At 34.4% G+C, this 18551-nt stretch overlaps 1 protein-coding gene across 4 annotated transcripts in view; it reads right to left on the bottom strand.

Annotated features, from left to right (window-relative positions):
• CACNA2D1 (calcium voltage-gated channel auxiliary subunit alpha2delta 1) overlaps nt 1–18551 on the bottom strand; it is a 368426-nt gene that overhangs the window by 98689 nt on the left and 251186 nt on the right. For all 4 annotated transcript variants that reach the window (XM_054270558.1, XM_054270564.1, XM_054270555.1 and 1 more), the window contains exons 7-9: nt 14607–14738; nt 1238–1307; nt 349–399 (exon numbers count right to left, since the gene is read on the bottom strand). In XM_054270558.1, the coding sequence (XP_054126533.1) occupies nt 349–399; nt 1238–1307; nt 14607–14738 (253 nt within the window). The remainder of the gene's footprint in view (nt 1–348; nt 400–1237; nt 1308–14606; nt 14739–18551) is intronic.

The following is an 18551-nucleotide window of genomic DNA, read 5'->3' as shown; positions in this document are numbered from 1 at the left end:
AATGCTTCTAGTCATTTGTTTTTAGGTTTGTGCTTTACAACAAAACCTGGCACACACATGAGAAATATTCACTTGATTGCTGCAGTAATTAATAAGTTGAAAACAGAAAAATATTGAAGTGATTTAAATAAACACTTCCTTTCCTCCAGTTTAAATACCTTTCATGTTTAGGTTAGGCTTTTTGGAACTATTTCCTATTATGTATTTATTTTACTCATACCATGATTTTTGAAGCTTGCATACAAGACCCCTTAATTGCCTCTCTGTTTTTCAGCATACAGAGATTTGTTCAATGTAGCAAAGTACTTTTACCCCACTAATGTCAATATTCAGACATTAAGCACTCACGCATCCACTAAAATAAGCATGTCCTTGGGAGATGCTGCTCCTTGGATATACCTGAAAGAAATAAATGGGATGAATTACACAAATTTGCATAAAATTTTTTTTGTGTGTGATGGAAGACACTCTGGGATCTCTAAACACAAAGCAGCTGAAACAATGAAATCCTCCTGTTGTAGCTAGCACAAAATCCATGTGTTGTTTTTTAATCCATGTGTTGTTATTTCCTCTCTTGCTGTGTCTCCTAGGTAAATCTAAGTCTAAACCACATTGGGGTAGGCTGGACATAGGATGCACTAATCAAAATTCACTGTTTTCATGCAACTGAAAAACAGGAATGCTGTTTCATAGCTACAGATCTTGATGAAAGATGAATTATTACTCAGTCCAGTTTAGGCAGAAATACTCAGTCCTTTGGAAAAAATATTCTCAATGAGCTTTATATTTGACAGGCTTACATAAAAAAATCATGAAAAGCAATTCCACCTCTCTCCCATGTTTTACACATCTAGTGATTTTATTGCTGGTCTAAATCACTGAGGCATATTTTTAAATATTTGCAAAAATCCGGATGAATGGTTCAATCCAATATTCAGGAATATAATTTATTTTGACACCAAATCACTTTTTAACTATCTTACACCTATTTGGCAGTTATCCTCCTATGAAAATTCTGTGTAATCAAATTGGAAACAACTGTAGTGGATATTGCATAACAAGGAATATAATTTGAAAAATTTTAATTTAGGAAAAACTAACAAGTTTTAAAAAGAAAATAACAATATCTAAAATAAGTACCATTAAAAACATGCAGAAAAAATATTTTTACAGCAATATCTAGAAAGTAAGTGATGTAAACATATATATCTACTAAAGCTTTAAAAAGAAAGCTTACCATGGTCTTCTGCGTACATCATACAGATCTATTTTGTTAGGAGTTCGACTTTTATCTACCCAAGGGGAAGCTAAAAAAGAAAAAAAAGTTGCATAGAATGATAAAAAAACTTTATCTGAAGTATTTTAATTACGACAGTGTCGTGAATCAGTATAACAGGCTTTGCACTATATTGATATCAACATTTCATATGGATAAAAAAGTCTGTATTTGTTTTATATGTTGTTTAAATACCTAGACATCCTTATACACATAACCACAAAATACAATGCAATAAAACTATGTATGTGTGTATGTATTTGCATATGTACATGTCTATGCAAATATATATGTCTAAGTAAATATATATGTATATGTATGTGTATGGCCAAGTGTGTTGAAGAAACAGGTACTATAACTGACCACTGATTTCAATGGAACTCAACCAAAACACTTCAGATAATGAAACAACTTTTTTAACAACAATTTATTTAATTTTAAAAAAAGGTAATTATTGCTGTATATAATAATGGTATCTCAATTATGAGCCTAAATAATTGTTCACTGACTCAAGAGTTTTACCTAGAAATGCATATTAAAAAAAGGAACATGAAAATAGCCTATTCTCTGAAAAAAAAAAAAAAAAGAGATGTAAATATTTATGTCTCTGTAAAGAAAATGCTAAAAATTATGACCTTTTTCAAGTGCTTTACCATAATTTTCATCAAAGGTAGAAATTATTTCCTTACTGGAAAGTAAAATGACCCTTTCAAAACCATGTGACAGCTTAACGAACACAAATAAAAATGTGAAAGCTACAGGGAATGAGATAATGTTCCACAATTTGTTCTCTCACTGTATGCCAAAAGCCTTGGGGGTGCTATTTCCTGACATCAATCATTTTTCTGTCTAGGAAATAAAAAAAGATATAGGCAGCTCCAAGATTCTTCCTGAAAAATAATTTACCTAAGACAAAATGGGAGATTTATATCTTCACCCATGAATATAAAAGAAGCCATCAGCTTTGAGCAGCTGCCTATTTTTGATTTTACAAAATGAATCATTTCCTAAGAGACCAAACCATGATCTGGCCTATCACTTACTGGAACCTTTAAGCTGACTGTAGCCCACATTTAGCAGTAAACATTTACCAGCCACAGAGAACACTGTGTATTGTTGCAAACCAAAAGAACCTCAAAATCTATACCATTATTGTCTATGATTTTGGACTAGACCACTTGAAAGGTCCTTTGGGGCCTGACAGCATAAAAGTATTTGAAATTTTCAGAAAGGAGAGAATTTAATTATTTCGAGATGGATATATGTTAAAATTCTAACTTAAGTATCATTAGTTTGATATGCACAGGTTAAATTCACCAGTATTTTATGAGCCTACAAGGTTAGCACATGTTCAATGATGGATTCTTTTTGTCTCTGTCCAGGCTATCCTTTCCATAGAAATTCCATCTGAGAATCCATCTTTCAGATACATTCCCTGAGACTTGCAAAATCTTCATGGAATGTTTTCATTTCAGTTTGTTTTAAGAGTGGTTTAGGTAAAATAGCAAAATTTATTTATAGCAAAAATAAATCAAGATATTGACCAAGGCTGCCATATCTTTGCCAAAACTTCCAGTCATTTCAGTGACATACAGAAAAAAGGCTGTGCCCTGCCAAATATATCCCTCTTGATTGACACATATCTTGGACAGCCTTCATAAACAGAGAATTATCTCAATTTATGATCTGGATTTATTTCAAAACAACAGAGAAAATTCAATTTACACTGGTAATGTTATTTTATTTCACACAAAAGATAAGTTCAACTCCTTAAGTGCAATCTGTAAAGCAAAAAGATGGTGGTTCAAAGAGAGTTTGAAGGCAGGAGCTGAAGAAGGGAATTTCCAACATCATCTTCATATACTACTGTGACAGCAAATGCTGACAGAGGTAGTCATTTAAAACTGAACAAGTGTTCTACAGGCAGAATGACAGAATGGCCCTTTAGCTAACATAAATTATCTACTGAAAACCATCATAGAACATTTAGCTAGAATTCATCAGATATCACAATCTTCACATCTTAACTACAGGGTAATTTTTCTGAATCTAAACTAACATTTACAGAAATATGAGTTAAGATTTCATTCTAGCTGTGCAGCAGAAGACCATGAGAAGTAATTCAGATACTTTTTTCTGCAAAACTTGAGAGCTACAAATACATGTTAATGTAACACCACCTCAGAGGTAAGCACATCACATCCTTAAGGCCAACACCAGTTTTCTCAACAAAGCCCTTCAGAACATTTAGACCAAACAGCATGTGGCAAACCTTTCTGAAACATGAAGAAGCAAAATTTATACTGACTTGGACACCAAATAGCAAAATTTGAAATGCCTGAAACTTTCCCAAGTATTTCTAAAAGCACCAAATGATTGTGTAACAACACTTGAGAGGTTTTTAATTGGAGTAAAAATCTCAACATATTTTAAAATTACTTTTTTTGGTTTTGTTTTTTAAATATGTTGAGGATGCCCAAAACTTCTGGTTGAGACAGTAAAATGAAGGATGTGAAGACAATTTTTTCCAAATTGATCTACAGCAGAATTCCTTTGGTAAAACATTGAGCTGCTAAACCTAGACTCAGCTCGACCATAGGTTTTCAGTAATAGCCTGGACTGCAGTGAGGTCCAAACTGTCTCTTTTTCAATCCATGAATATTAGCAGGTTAAAAAGAACAATGGAAAGGAAGCCATTCATGAGAACTAGGCTATAAACTCTAATAACAGTATAATTACACACAAAGTAAACTGAGCAGAAGCCACTCAGGACACTACTTACAGCCTATCTGCTCCTTCTCTCATGGAGATTTAAATGAGATTGTGAATAGTAACACAACTTTTGTTTTGGGTAGATAGGCACAGAGGTGAGCACAACTAAATTCTACTTTTTGCTCATTAGCATGGCTCTGGCAGTGCACCCAGTCCTGGAATGACGGTCAGCAGCTTCAGGGAGATCTGGAGAAGGTCTTTAAAAACATTATTTATTACCATGCTGTTAAATCACTATTTCCTGTGCCACGGGTCAATAAGTTTTGTTGTCCTAATAAATATATTATTTTCTTTCCAGAAAAAATGCAACAAGCTTCTATATGCTTAAGTTTCAATGACTGCACGATTTATCACAGGATATTAATGGCTGCTGGGTCATACACTAATTAAGATATATAATGTATAATGAGAAAATTTGTTCTATTGATCTTTCTGATGGTTTCTACAACAATGTACATAATCTAGTAGAAAGTCTCTGCAAGGCTCTGGCTCTGCACAACATAAATAAGGAGTCAGCCCTTAGTATCTGAAAAATTCATTCACAGCAAAGAAGTGCTGAATTCCCTCTCCAACCTCAAGAATTAACATGACTAAATTACCCATTCCTCATAGTCTCTATCTGGAATAACACTTTTAATTTTAGATGGCTATGATTGGCCTGATGTGTATTCACTGGTTTTAGTAACATTCTTACTTTATTTATGGGTAAGAGTATTTATGGATATTGTTGAAATTGTTTCTAGTAGGAAACTGAAATTCCCTTACAATGTTTGATCTCCAGAGATCAATTTTAACTTATCCTGATTTAATATTTTTAAAACAACCTTTTTAAAAGATGATAAATTCTTTCTATGTAAAAATAAGTAAGTATGCATTAATAATTTTACAGGAAATAATCAGAAGGGATGGAGACAAATGAAAGTGATATTCTGTTTTTTTGGTCCATATACAAAAAACACTATAAAGCCATTCGGGGAAACTGGCTTATGTCTTACAGAAAAAAGCTCTTATGTGGTCTAAAATAAAAGCAGAATGAAAACTACGAAAAATATTATTCCAATTCCCCCTCAAAAACTTAAATTGATCAAGGATTTTGAGATTCACAGTTTTGTTTATATAACTTATTGTTTAATACATTTTTATAAGTTTGTTTGGAACCTGGTTTACCAATATCTTCAAGAAATCAGCCCCACCACAATTCATTGTTGCAAATGAGTATTTTTGAACTATGCCAACTCTTCACAGTTCTCTGGTGCATGTATCAGGCTTTACTCACGTTTCCTTTTGATGATTTTCCTGTTTGGCATGTGGATAGATTTGATACTTTATAAATTATTCATTAGGCTTGCTATCCCTCCCACTTCTGTTTGCATTATTGAGATACAAGGACTGGACAAAATTCAAGCAAGAGCAAGCCATGTTTTTCTGTTATTTCTGCACACTTAGAGTAGAAATCCTCGGGTTTGTTGGTTAAAAGTAGAACCAATTAATGCACTATAGAGTCTGTCACAGGGTAGAGCCTAAATGAAAATATTGGTTAGGAAAGGAAGACTTGGTTACAGCCTCCCATTGTGAATTCATGAGGTGATTCCAGAGGCATAGGTGAGTGTCAAGAGAGAAAATCTCCTGGAAGTTCTGCCCTGTTCTGCTGGTTAGGTATGCACATGCAAGGAACAGAGAGGCAGAGATGAATTATTAACAGCTTTACATCCCTTTACATTATTAACACATTTGAGAAAAGAGGCTAAAAGCTGATATTAAGATAGGTAACAAATGCCAATTATCAAATCCCAGACTGCATAATTTTATTTTGATTCAAACTTCAAGTTTTATCTTGCAATGTCTCAAATTAACATTCACGTGGATATTCAAGAAAACCAAAACCTCAGATTATTCAATTCCCTGAGCCAGATTCAGCAAATTCTTCTCAGATGGAGCAAAGGTACAAGATACAGCATATACTTTGCTGATATTTCATAATTCTGTTAGTGAACTTATGTGAACAAAACTGATTTTAGATATGTGATAGCCCAGACTATTTGAGAAATCTGATACTCCTCAATTTTCTACTCAGAAAGAAGTAATTTGAATTTCAGTGTAGCAGCACCACTTTTGTAGAATTACTTAGCTGTTTTTCAGTAAAAGGTGAGACATCTTGGTTTTAGGTAACTAAAAATAAGAAACAGTCATAACTTTAAAAGCCCCTAATATTAAAAATCATAAAGTGTTTTCAACTGCTATAATTAGTATTCAGGATATTTGTACCATAATGATGCCTTGGATTAATTCTGGTTAGTACCATCCTCCCAAGAGAGAGATTGTTACTGACCAGCTCTGTGCTACCACACCAGATGTTCAGTCAGGACTGAATGCAGCCACTCCCTTGTGATTTTCTTTTCTTAGTGACTGAAATTGCCAAAACATTAAAATGCGTGCAGGTAAAATCTATCTAAGTTATACAGGTCTGTGCAATATCTTTTGTAACTTTCACGGCATCATCACAATACAGAAAAGAAAGGATAATAATTTCGAAGTTTTTTAGAAAGTATTACCCAGGTGATAATGGGTCATTATGTTATGGGCAATATTGCACTCAGTTTTATCACAAATAAGTTAAGCAAAGATTTGATATGGGAATAGTCCATACACAAACAAATATATTGATTTTTGATCCCTATGTAGCAAAACACCCAAGAGTGATTAGAATGTGCAGTACCTGCTGCAGCTTGCCACTTCAAATGAACCTCTTTCTGTTATCTTATTTCAGAGGCAAACATTTCTCTTTCTGCATGTATAAACTGAATTTCATCCTAAACGTGTTGCTTTCATTAGTTTCACCTGGACTAGAGACCATGTCCCAAAGAGGACTGGATTATCAGAGCTTGAGAAGAAGAAGAAGAAGCAACAAGCTGTTTTGTTGGCTGTGTAGTGGGGTTTTTTTTTCTCCTATAAAAGCACATTCTGGAGATTTAAATCTGTATCATAAAGACACAAAGATGGCATGAATTTCAGCATGAAGGCATGGGGACCTGCAGTATGTAATTTCATTAACTCAGAAATAGAAGACTATCCTGTAACTCGGTGGATCTGCCTGTGTAACTGCAAAATTCAGCACACCATTGAAAAATGGGCCATAACTGAACTCACTGTAAGATTTTTCATATCATGAAATGTAGTAAGGTGGGTGTCAATCACTTCTCTCAAGTAACAAGGGACCAGGATGACAGGGAACTGCCTCCAGTTGTGCCAGGGAAATTTAAATGGGATATTAGTAAACATTTCTTGGCAGAAAGGATTGTGAAGCATTGATACATGCAGTGCAGGGAAGTGGCAGTCACCATCCCTGAAAGTTAAAAAGATGCGTGGATGTGGCATTTGAGGACATGGTTTAGTGGTAAAGGTGGTGGTGGGGCTGGGCTGATGGCTACACTTGATGATCTTAAAGGCATTTCCAACCAAAAATTCCATGAGGAGTATGGTTAGATCCAAATCATGTCAGTTCCTCTTCCTCCTTCCCAGATTTCAAAGGGAAAAACAAAAAAAAAAAAGATGTGAACAATACTCAAAGAGGCTTATTTCTATGAAAAAGTAGAAGTATCTGCCTCACACACACTAATTGCACTAATTGATAATTTATAAGCTGCATTACCAGGAAAGTGTTTGTGGTTTTACTTTGTTTGCCTACTTTAAAGGCTCCTTTAAATGTGGAGCTGTTAACAGGAACTATCAGCTATAAAATATAAAACCTTTTGCAAAAAAAAAAAAAAAAAAAAAAAAAAAAGTGACATTCTCAGTTTTGCAAGGCTTTTGATTCATTTTCTATGGATTTTTTTGGCTTTCCAGTCTCTCAGTACCTGCTTCAGTAATTACTTTCTCTGGAGAGTTCAATATCATGGCCACAACACTATTGCTTGCCATTAATTGCTAACACAAGAGCAGCTGTGCACAGCAACTTCTTCATTTTGAGAGATACCATTTTATTTTATTAGAAATTGATTTTTAAAGCTCTTCTATTATTAATTTGTCTAAGCAGGGAATGCTCTAATAGCTAAGTGAAACTTGAGTCACTAACATCTGGAAACAGGTTAAGGGTTGGTTTTTTGGGTTTCTTTTTTTTTTTTTGGTTGGTTGTTTTTAAATGAAGGACAAGAGATAATTCTTATTCAGATAGCTCTGTTCTATCTATATTTTTAATCCAAAATTTTGAAGACTTTAGGGACAAGATTATTTTTCTGGAAAATCATCACTGAAGTGCTGCTTTCTTTATGTGTGAGGTTTTCCATTTAATACCTCAAAAGATCAAATTCCATAGGAATACTCTACTAAAATACTAGCATGAGCAATGCAAAGAAATTTTTTTCTAATTGATTAAAATTTCCATTATATTATACCTACTTATCACATAGATAAACAAAGGAAGACTAAGTAGAAGGCAAGGCTGCAGTAAAGAAAGGGAAGATTGCAATGGCTCTTTTCACTGTACTCTTCAGTACTGATATGACAAAGATCCAGTGGAGATTACCAGACCTGCTGATATTTAAACTGAATTGAAATATGAGTTAACATAAATGCACACTCAATACTAAAAGAATTACTGCTATGCATACCCCTGGCTTGAATACCTAAACTTCAGAGGATCACTGAAGAGGACATTTTTTCTCTCTATACCTGTTTCTTTTATCTGCAAAATGAAGACAAAAGGACGTTTTTATTAGTTCTTTAACCAGAAGTGTTCTGCAGATGAAAACTTGTGTTTTATGTGCCGTGCAGCATATATTTGACAGGCAGCTTAGCACAAAATAATCCAGGTGTCTCTGAGAACATAAAATCTCCTGGAACAAAACTGAAGAACTTTGCAGTATTTAATAAAGAAAACAGCATTCAGTGCTGTCCATTGGGAAAAGCTGCCAGCACATGTTGTCCCTTCAGTCACACCATGGGGCTGTCTAAAGAATTCCAACAAAACTCTGACTTACCCTGTTTAATTACACAGATACATCTTTAAGCCGAGGGAGTTGATGAACTTACAAATCACAGGTGTATGTGATCAGATATACTTAAAGTAAGCATTCTTCTCTAATATAGATAATACAGGTAAGTTCAAATGAAAAGGACATGTATGTGTGTCTAGGTGATGTGGTAAGAGAAGGGTATGGAGCTGCAGGTTGGACTCTGCTTTCTTCTCTGTAAAAGACCCCCAACAAAAAGACTCTACAAAGTCTTTTTGTGGAGAGAAGTCACAGATCCATGCAGAAGCCTGGGAGACTGGAAGACATATCCCTTGCCAGAAAAAATTAACAGAAATACCATATTTTGAACATAACCTTTCAGCTGAACTTCCCATAAGCCCTTGTTAAATTTCCAGGTAGAATTGGGAAGATTTGGAACAGCTGGGAACAGGATAGTATTTCTTTCTCGTTTTTTTTTTTTTTTTGTTGTTGTTGTTGTTTTTTGTTTGTTTTTGTTTTTGTTTGTTTGTTTGTTTGTTATGAATTGATTCAACTTTTCGGATCTTGACCAAGTGTTGCACATCCTCACCTTCAGACCTTTGGTCACTGCACACAAAATACTGTCCCAATGTGCCTATGTTCAGCATTTCCTCATAAAAGATGCTGAATGTACTCATGCATCATCATGCCACTGTTATGGATATTTGTAACCCACTGGCTGAAATCTGAAGCTATCAGCACTATCAGTCTCCCTATCAGTATTACCCTTTCTAAAATAACCCTTGGGAAAATTTTTATTTAGTGCACTTCCCCGAGAGAGCTGAGTCAGTGCTGCTGATCAAACAGCTTTTTACTAAACATTCATCTAAATCAGGAATGTGTTTTCTTTTCAGTAATCCTATGCAACCAATTTTTCTTAAGTAGATTTATTACTGTAGCTAGAAAGCCTCCTCTATCATATTTATCCACAAATAAATGAATGCTGCCTGCAGTCCAAAAAAAAAACCAAAACAGAAATACCCCAAAAAGACCCAACAAAATGAACAAAGGGAGAGAAGGTATCTGGTAAAAGGCACATAAATACAAAGTCATTTTTAAAGTTTGTTTAATTAGTGTTTGCTGCAGTGTAAATAGTATGCCTCCCACTGCAGTATTTTAATGAAACATTGATTAACAATTATAATCCTAATTATGCCTATAATTAAAAAGAATTTCATTATTAAAAGAGGAACTGGTTACCTTATACCTACCCTTCCAAGTAGTCCACCAAAAAAAATTTATTAAATTGTTCTTTTAGATAGCTGCTTTCTAAAACCTAGCATTCAAATTACCTGGATAGATGCCTCACAAAATATAAGTAACTTAATATCTGTCAAATCATATTAAACTACTTTAATTAAATTAATTTATTTTTGAGCAACAGATTTGACCAGTGCTCTGTGGTTAATTATAAATTAAATCTGAAACATGATTTATATTAAAATACCATGCTGTCCACACAGCACCAATAAAACACTACATATGCAAGCCCACAGGTGACAGATTCAATATTTATAAAAAAACAGAAAAGGTTTCAATTGGATTGGAACAAATTGCTAATTTCAATGATCTTAATAAATCACTGCTACTGCTTTTATTTTGAAACAAAAACTACTGAAACCCTCTCTCTGGACTAGAATTAGTCAAGAGTCATCTTAAAATGACATTTTAAAAGCCAATACAGGGCTCTGGAATTAGTCTTATGAAGTCAAATAATTAGGCAGGTAGATATACATCTAGTGATACTAAGGAGAAAGCAATTCAAAATTTATAATAATTTGGGCTCTCTTGCCCTATCACAGAGAATCCAACTTCTGAACTTAGTGACTCACAGTTTTACCTAAGAAACTTCTCTGGTTTTGTTTACTGTTTTCATAATACTGAATTTCAGTAGTGTTTGCGTTAAAGAGTCTCACAAAATACATTTCAACTTCCTTCCACAACACTTTGGAAAACTGGCTCTTACTCTTGAGTTACACATTAATAATGGAAAACTGTCTGCTTGCAGGAAAAAAGGCTGGAAATTTCAAGTATTTTTAAATAATATTAAATTTATTTAAATTTAAGTTCACTAAAATAATTAAATTTATCATTATTTTAATCAATGAATTGACAATTTTATGAGTCAGTCTATTCACTTGTTATAACAATTTGACATATTTTAACTGTAGTTAAGAATCATTACATGTAAAAAAAAATTATAACATATCCAAATTTTGTGCAATTGTTTATTCTATATTAAACTGGCCTTTCTACCCTTGAGGGATTTGACAGCTCCTCCCAGTTTAGTGTCTCTGGAAAATTTACTTGGTATTCCTTTGAGTCCAGTTGTTTTAACATTTCCTAACTCAACCCTCCTCCACTGGGAACAAGGTGCCCTTATTCCAGAATTTCCTTTTGAAAATTAGAGGCCTGTGATTACTGAGGGCCGCTCTTACAATGGATGAAAGACTAATTTGTGATTTGTGCCTTTAAACATATGAATGAGCATATTTTACATCCTTCTTAAAAGTTTCATGAACTTTATATTCTTTTCTTTCGAGCTCTTTTATTAAATTGCTGTTTACTTTTGAGTTCTTCAGAGTTCATAGAGTAGCTAATAAAAATGTCAAAATTGCTCTTGTCATCTTCTCTCAAAATGGATGATTGCCAGTAGAGTAACACAGCTTAGCATTTCTCTTAAAAAATATGCTGCCAATGAAACTAATGAGAATATTGATATTATTGTGAGAGAATGAAATGGTTAATGGCTTAAACATGCTAAAATCCTCTAAGAACAAGCTCTGCACAGCTGCAAAGGTTCTCCATCCCTGCCCACCAAAGCCCATCCCTCCCCAAATAGGGGTGCTCACTGGAATTGGGACTGCAGCAGGAACTTGGGATAAGATAAAGGCAACACAATGGTCTCACCACCCCAGGTCTGGGGAGGAGAATGTACCCACAAGTGATGGGGGAAGAATGGGGTGCTGGTGGCTCAAGCATTCATATTTTACATATTCTTCTTTCTCACAGGGCTGCTCATAGAAAGATCCCTTCATGCTGTTGGTTACTAATTTGGAAAGGACAGCCCAAGAGCAGAAGTGATGTGAGACCCTTTGGCCATGACTCAAAGCAGTGGGACAATAGCAGATAAAAAAACATTAATAAACAAAAACTCTGTTTGAAAACACCCTTTGTAGTTTATAGGTACTGAAATTTTTTTTTAACATGGGAAGAAAGACTGGGGGAATATGTTCCAGGTAATAATGAACAGACTTATCTATGCATTTTAATTTTGAGTTTTGATATTTCCAAATTCATTCACAAATATCATCACTGTAGAAAAATTCATCATTTTGAAACAGGCTTTCCAAAGGCCAATATAATGAAGTAATTTTTTTAAAATTTATAATATAATTTTCAAAATGCAAATGTGAAAAGCGTCCACTTCAGCATATGAAACCTAAATTAATTTTTAGAACATCTGTTGTGTCAGCAAACTGAGATAAAGTTTACAAGAGAGGAATGGAGAGCCTTGCACAAAGATCTATTATACAAACCTAAAATGCAAAAGGCTGTTCAATTTGAGTTACAATGGGAAGCAGATGCACAAAACAACAGATATAACCTACAGAGTATCAAACTGCTCCACACTGTCTATGTATGTCCAGCATTTAAGAACTGGGGAATTACTTAGGAATTTATGAAGTTATGTTCTGACACAATTGGACAGCTGTTAAACACTTAGCTATGGAATAAATAGCAGGTGTGAGTATCTGGGCTTCACACTAAATTTAAAATTGTGTTTAGGTGAAGTATATACAAGTAAAATTTGCACCTGCAAAACAGAGACAAGCTTTTCTCATTTTATACAGGTGTTCTAAGGGAGAATACATAGAGATTTTCAGGCTCATATGTTGTGTAGGTGAACTACTGGAGTAGACAGGTTAGCTAGATATAAGAATCTATTTTAAATATATGGGAGTTATTTTCAAGTGAAATATTTCCTAGAGACTGGCTGAGAGATATATTTAAGAAACATTCTTTCTCAGTACTAAAAAAACATCACATAGTGCTGGCCCCACACATGATGATAGATCCCAAAAGCATTGGAAAAGTCGGAAAACAAAATAAATAATAAATTTGCATTTTCAATATTTTTTTCTGCAACATCTCCCTGTATTTATTTCATGATCATCCAGCATGATAAAACAAACAGGATTCAAGTGCTATGAAATATTCTTCCTGTAAACTAGCCTGAGGCAGTTTCTCTGCCTGTGCTAGCACTTGTGCTAATGATACAATAACAGCTTCAGAATAATCCCCTTCGCCCTCAGAAACACAAACAATCTGGTATAAAGAGAAGAGAAAGGTTCTTAAAATTCTTCCTCAGGCAGTTGTAGGCATGAGTCAACATGCTTCACACAACACATTGTTGTGTGTGTAGAGGACACATTATTCAGGCTTTGATAAGAGCATCCCTTAACAACAACAGCAGCACAGGTCTTGCCATAAAACAAGGCTTTCCTTTACATAGCAAACAATAAAAATCAAATTCTGGCTACTCATTATCTAAATTCAGTAAAATATATATCTATTTAATATAATTAAATATAATTAATATAATAATAGATTATATAATTAAATATAATATAATATAATTAATGCTGGTTGAAGTAATCAAGTTGAATTGAGCTTAGCTCTAATAGCAAAGATGTACCTGTCAAGGGTTGTGGATTTTGAGAGACATGAACATGGCATGGTGCACTCACATTTTCACTGATGTTAAACATGACTACGTGTCTACTTCCCATGTCACTATCTTTAAAACTAGACAAATACAAGAAGGTCACTTGCAAATATTCAAGTGATTATTTACACAAGATATAAAAAATAATAGAAAAAAAATTAAAATCTGCTTTTCAAAGGACATAATCTTCTGATGTTTTTACTTAAAAAAAATACTAGTTACATATTTCACTCCCAGTTCCTTCCCCCTCATGTTAGCTTTATGCCAGAATAATTTTACAGTCCTTGAGTGTGTAGTTCTGATATAAAGAAACAGTGCCTATGTAAAAAAGCAAGTTTTACTTATATTTCACTGCTTGTAGATAATTCAGAATATTTTCAATGCAATACATGGAATAGGCCAGTTGTCTAGTGTGGAAACCCAGGGCACAGGGAATATTTCTCTGTCTGCTCTGGGATGTCCTGAGTGACTTTGATCCTTTCATGGAGAAAGTTTCCTAGACTTCAAAATAGACTAGAATCCACAAAAGTGTGGAACAGGTTCCAATTCCCCCAATTACAAAATGCAGAGAAGTCCCCATTGTGGGCTCTTTGGGATCAGTTATTGAGTTAAAAGGGAAAATAATCTGGGTGTCAGTTCTTAAGTGGATAATTTAGTCTTAAAAGACCTTTTAACAAGAGATTGTTGGCCATTTTGTGCCTTCTAATGAAAAGCTGCTGAACTCACAGTAGTGAGAGTGTTTTACCGATAAGAAATACTAAACTCTTGAGTCCAAACATGAACTGCCATCAAAAGTGCTTTACACGACTGGTACCCCCACAGTCTAGGACAGTTCAGTTACCTGGGTAATACCTTGCCAGGCCAGTGGCACTGCCAAAAACCTGCCATAATAACGTGGGGTCCTCTTCCCGGTTCCGCTTGAACACATCATCCAGCGCCGCCGTCCAATTGAGTTCATTTAACACAATCGTTGCTGTCAAAGACAAAACAAATCTGTTATTAGAAAGTCACATCCTAACACAGGAAGCAACATCTACAAAAAAGAAGGATAATATTAAGAAAGTGATAAGATTTAATGTAACTAATCCAGAAATTAAATTTTAAGAAACACACTTCTTCTCCATGGGCATTTTCTTTAAATTCCTCGCACTTTCTTCTTCCTGCTGCATAATTTGCGTCCCTTGATCCTGGGTTTATTTGCATAGACAATTGTCACCCTGATCTTCTAAAGTTTTACTAAGCCTTCTGATGTTTACATTTTTGTAATGGAGTTTCTCATGCACTTTTCATGTAAATAATGATTGTTTTGCATTCCTTTCTGGTGGAGGAGAGAATTGATGGACTGTTGGTTGGACCAGTGTTGTTGGAGAGGCAGCAATTTCATCCTGCAATCCAGGGTCACTTTTGGAATTCTACAAATATTGAGGTCTGGAAATAAACGTGCCCATTTTTGCCTTGGACATCTCGGCGTGTGAGTGTCACTCATTTTTTGTCATATTGCAGCAGACAATATCTTCTAAAAATACTTCTGTTCTGAGATGTCACTCTAATTGCACTTCCCACCCACAGAGAAGACTGTTTACAGAAGAAAAAATGCTGGCTAATTACAGTGTACTGCAATAAGAATGAGTAGAATGACATCAACAAAAGTAGGTATAATATAAACATAACAGAGATTTGCCTTTCAAAATGGATTATATGGGAAAAAGACACTGATGAGTTATTGCTACTATTAAGGTGAAGCTTAATAGTAGCAATACTCATTAGCACACACTTAAAAGATCTTAATATTCATAGATCTGGGCTCTGACAGTAAGGACAGCAAAGTGAATGTTAACATTTATGAGTTGGGTCAATTAACTTAAAATACAAGAAAAGTCACATTTCAGCTAAACACTATGTTGCCAGTTACACAGAAACTTACATTCATAAAGTTCTCCTGTACCAATATTTGTTTTAATCAATGAAATAGTTTATATCATTAAACCAATATGGAATATTTAAACATGTTCTATACCTTCTTGAGAAAGACCTAAATTGGGAAACTTTAAAATTGGACATTAAGTGATCAACACTGCTGCACTAAAGAATCAATGTACTAGATTCAGTAATCAATAAAATTGCATTGTGAAACAAAACACCTTATGATAAAACATGCTTTTCACCTCAATCAGTTGTAACTATTTCATTAATTCTCCTCCCTCCCCCACCACCAATTTTAGGTAATTTCAAGTGCATAGTTATTTTTGAAAAGCAAAGGCTTTTTGATGGTTTAGTCACTAATTATTTCTTTTGTGTTGCATACTGGATTGTAAGCAATATTTCTGAAACTGAAGCACCTAGTTCAGCAAGCCAAGAGTGGAAAGGAACCTAGAGGAAAAAAAACCTTTGAAAAGAGTTAAAGATGTAGGTATAAATCCAATGAAAACTGCCACTTATCATAGAGATCCTGCTTATGTTATAGTGTTGCCCAATAGAAAGAAAATTCATCTTTTGTAAATAGGCAACTCAAGCTGAAATAAAACCAATTCACATTTAAAGAACCTGAGTGGCATTACAGAGCAAAATTTGGTATGTAGGTCCACATTCTAGCCCCCTGCTACAAAGAAAATAAAAAGATAAAAATAAGGATGGATTGAAAGTTAACAGTTTACAGCCCATTTCCAAAGTAAGGCTCTTAAAAGGTACTAGAGAAATGAGATCACAACATTAAATTTTACAAGGTTGTTTTTAAAGGTTAAGGAGAAAATTGCTACACCATGTATTTTGCAGAAAGGTTTATCTGTTTTTTTTCAGAGTAGTTTTAAGATATTACCCTCTCAAGAGATAGCTTTCTGAAGAAATATCACATTAAATTTCCAGCTCTTGAGATTTCCCGTAAGCAATAAGCTTGTATTATATACCTCTCTTTTTGTCAAGTAGATAATTATAAATAAATATATGTTCATGTAAAGAAGAAAAAATCCCTGAGGCACCATGAGACGTTAATTATAATTTTTATATGGTTACTGTTCAATTATGTCTTAGATCCCGTTTGACCTGCTGTGTAATTAAAGATTATACATGGACTCTCTAAACTTGACTTTGTGTCAGATCTGGCCTCCAGAAGTGGCTCCATTAAGTCATTAGAAGCTCTGTCACTCAGGCAGACCGGATATTTTCAGCTTGATTTTGTTTCTTTTCATGCTACTGTTTCCTGTTTGGAGGGACAGGTACCAATGTCTTCACTCTTGTGACCAGCGAGGGGACTCTAGAAGAAAACAGGGAGCTGTGTCAGGGAAGGTTTAGGTTGGGTATCAGGGAAAGGTTCTTCATCCAGAGGGTGGCTGAGCACTGGAACAGGCTCTCCAGGGATGGGATTACAGCCCCAAGCCTGACAGAGTTCAAGAAGCTTCTGGACAATGCTCTAAAGGAACACAGGCCCTGGAGCCAGGAGCTGGAATTAATGATCCTGATGGGTCCCTTCCCACTTAGCATGGCTCATGATTCTATGATTGCAATATCACCCAAAAATTATTGCAAAGAATTATATCTGTATGCACACACCTCTGCACATACACAGTCATATACATGCAAATATGTATATCAAATAAATACATACCAAAAAAAGGAGATGGTCTACAGATAGTAAAACAACTAAATAATGAAGTGTCAAATCCAAAAACCAGAACTGATAATTTTTGCACTTTATTAGACTTGCTGAGATTAGGCTATAAAGTAAGAGATAAGGATTACTAGATCTTGTGTGTATTATTTGTGGGGAAGTGATGTTTACAGTGAGATTTAAGAGTTTTATGATATTATTTATGTCCCACTTTCCCCTTCCTCCTCCTCCTCTATAACTTTCTCCCGGAGATAAATACAACAGCCTAGAAAAAAATCCAAGAACTGCAGCAAAGGGGAAAAAAAAACAAAAGCCCTCAAATGGCCCAAGTAATGAAGCTGGAATTAAAAAAATAAATAATGTGGAATTCAAGAAAAGTAACAAGAACAGAGCATCTTAACAGAAGGAAACTGTAATAAATATGGAAAAAAAGGCTACTAACAGTTTGCAATATATTCCTATTCTGCAATATTGCAGATATTCCCGCACCCCAGAAATTCACAGTTAAGTGCCCAAGTTTCATTTCTGTAATAAACCATAATATATGACAGGCTCAACATATATCACCTTCTTCCTGATTCACTTTCTCATTATGACAAAAAATTGTGTTTGGAACAGAAATACAGTTTATTTGGTGGGATTGATACTCAAATAAATGATTGTATGATCATCAAAATAATAATTCCTGCAGTGGTTTGTTATTTTTGGTTTTTTTGGTTGGTTCGTTGGTTGGGTTTTTTAATTCTATCGAGAATGATATTTGATATAGAATGCATCCACACCTGTGTTAATGAATCCAGTAGTCAGTAAATGAGGAAATGGGTGCTGGGAATTTTAGTTTGAATAGTTTATTTTTCTAAGTGTTTTTCCACAGCTTCTATTAATGTTTTCCTTCTGCTAAAGCATACACCCTGAACTTAAAAAAAAAAGAGCTGTAAATCAAGAACTCTTTATTTTTTCCCTTTTTTTCTTTTTACAATGCAGTATAACTGGTAATAGACCTATACCTCAAACCAATACCTCCGAGTTCTGGTTTAAAAGCTATAGCAATGGATTTGAAACTTTCCAAAGAAAAGCAAGCAAACCCAGTCCTAATCATAAAAAAAACTACTCTTCAAATGATTCCTTATAAAATATCCTGATTCTCAATTGGCACATAAAAATCAAAGCTGTGGTACTTTC

This window comes from Melozone crissalis, unplaced genomic scaffold (assembly GCF_028551555.1).
Source record: "Melozone crissalis strain CALT ecotype California unplaced genomic scaffold, PUWL_Pcris_2 ptg000004l_1, whole genome shotgun sequence".
NCBI classification, from domain to species: Eukaryota; Metazoa; Chordata; class Aves; order Passeriformes; family Passerellidae; genus Melozone; species Melozone crissalis.
The sequence above is the reverse complement of the archived record's forward strand: the minus strand, read 5'-3'. Positions and strand labels throughout refer to the sequence as shown.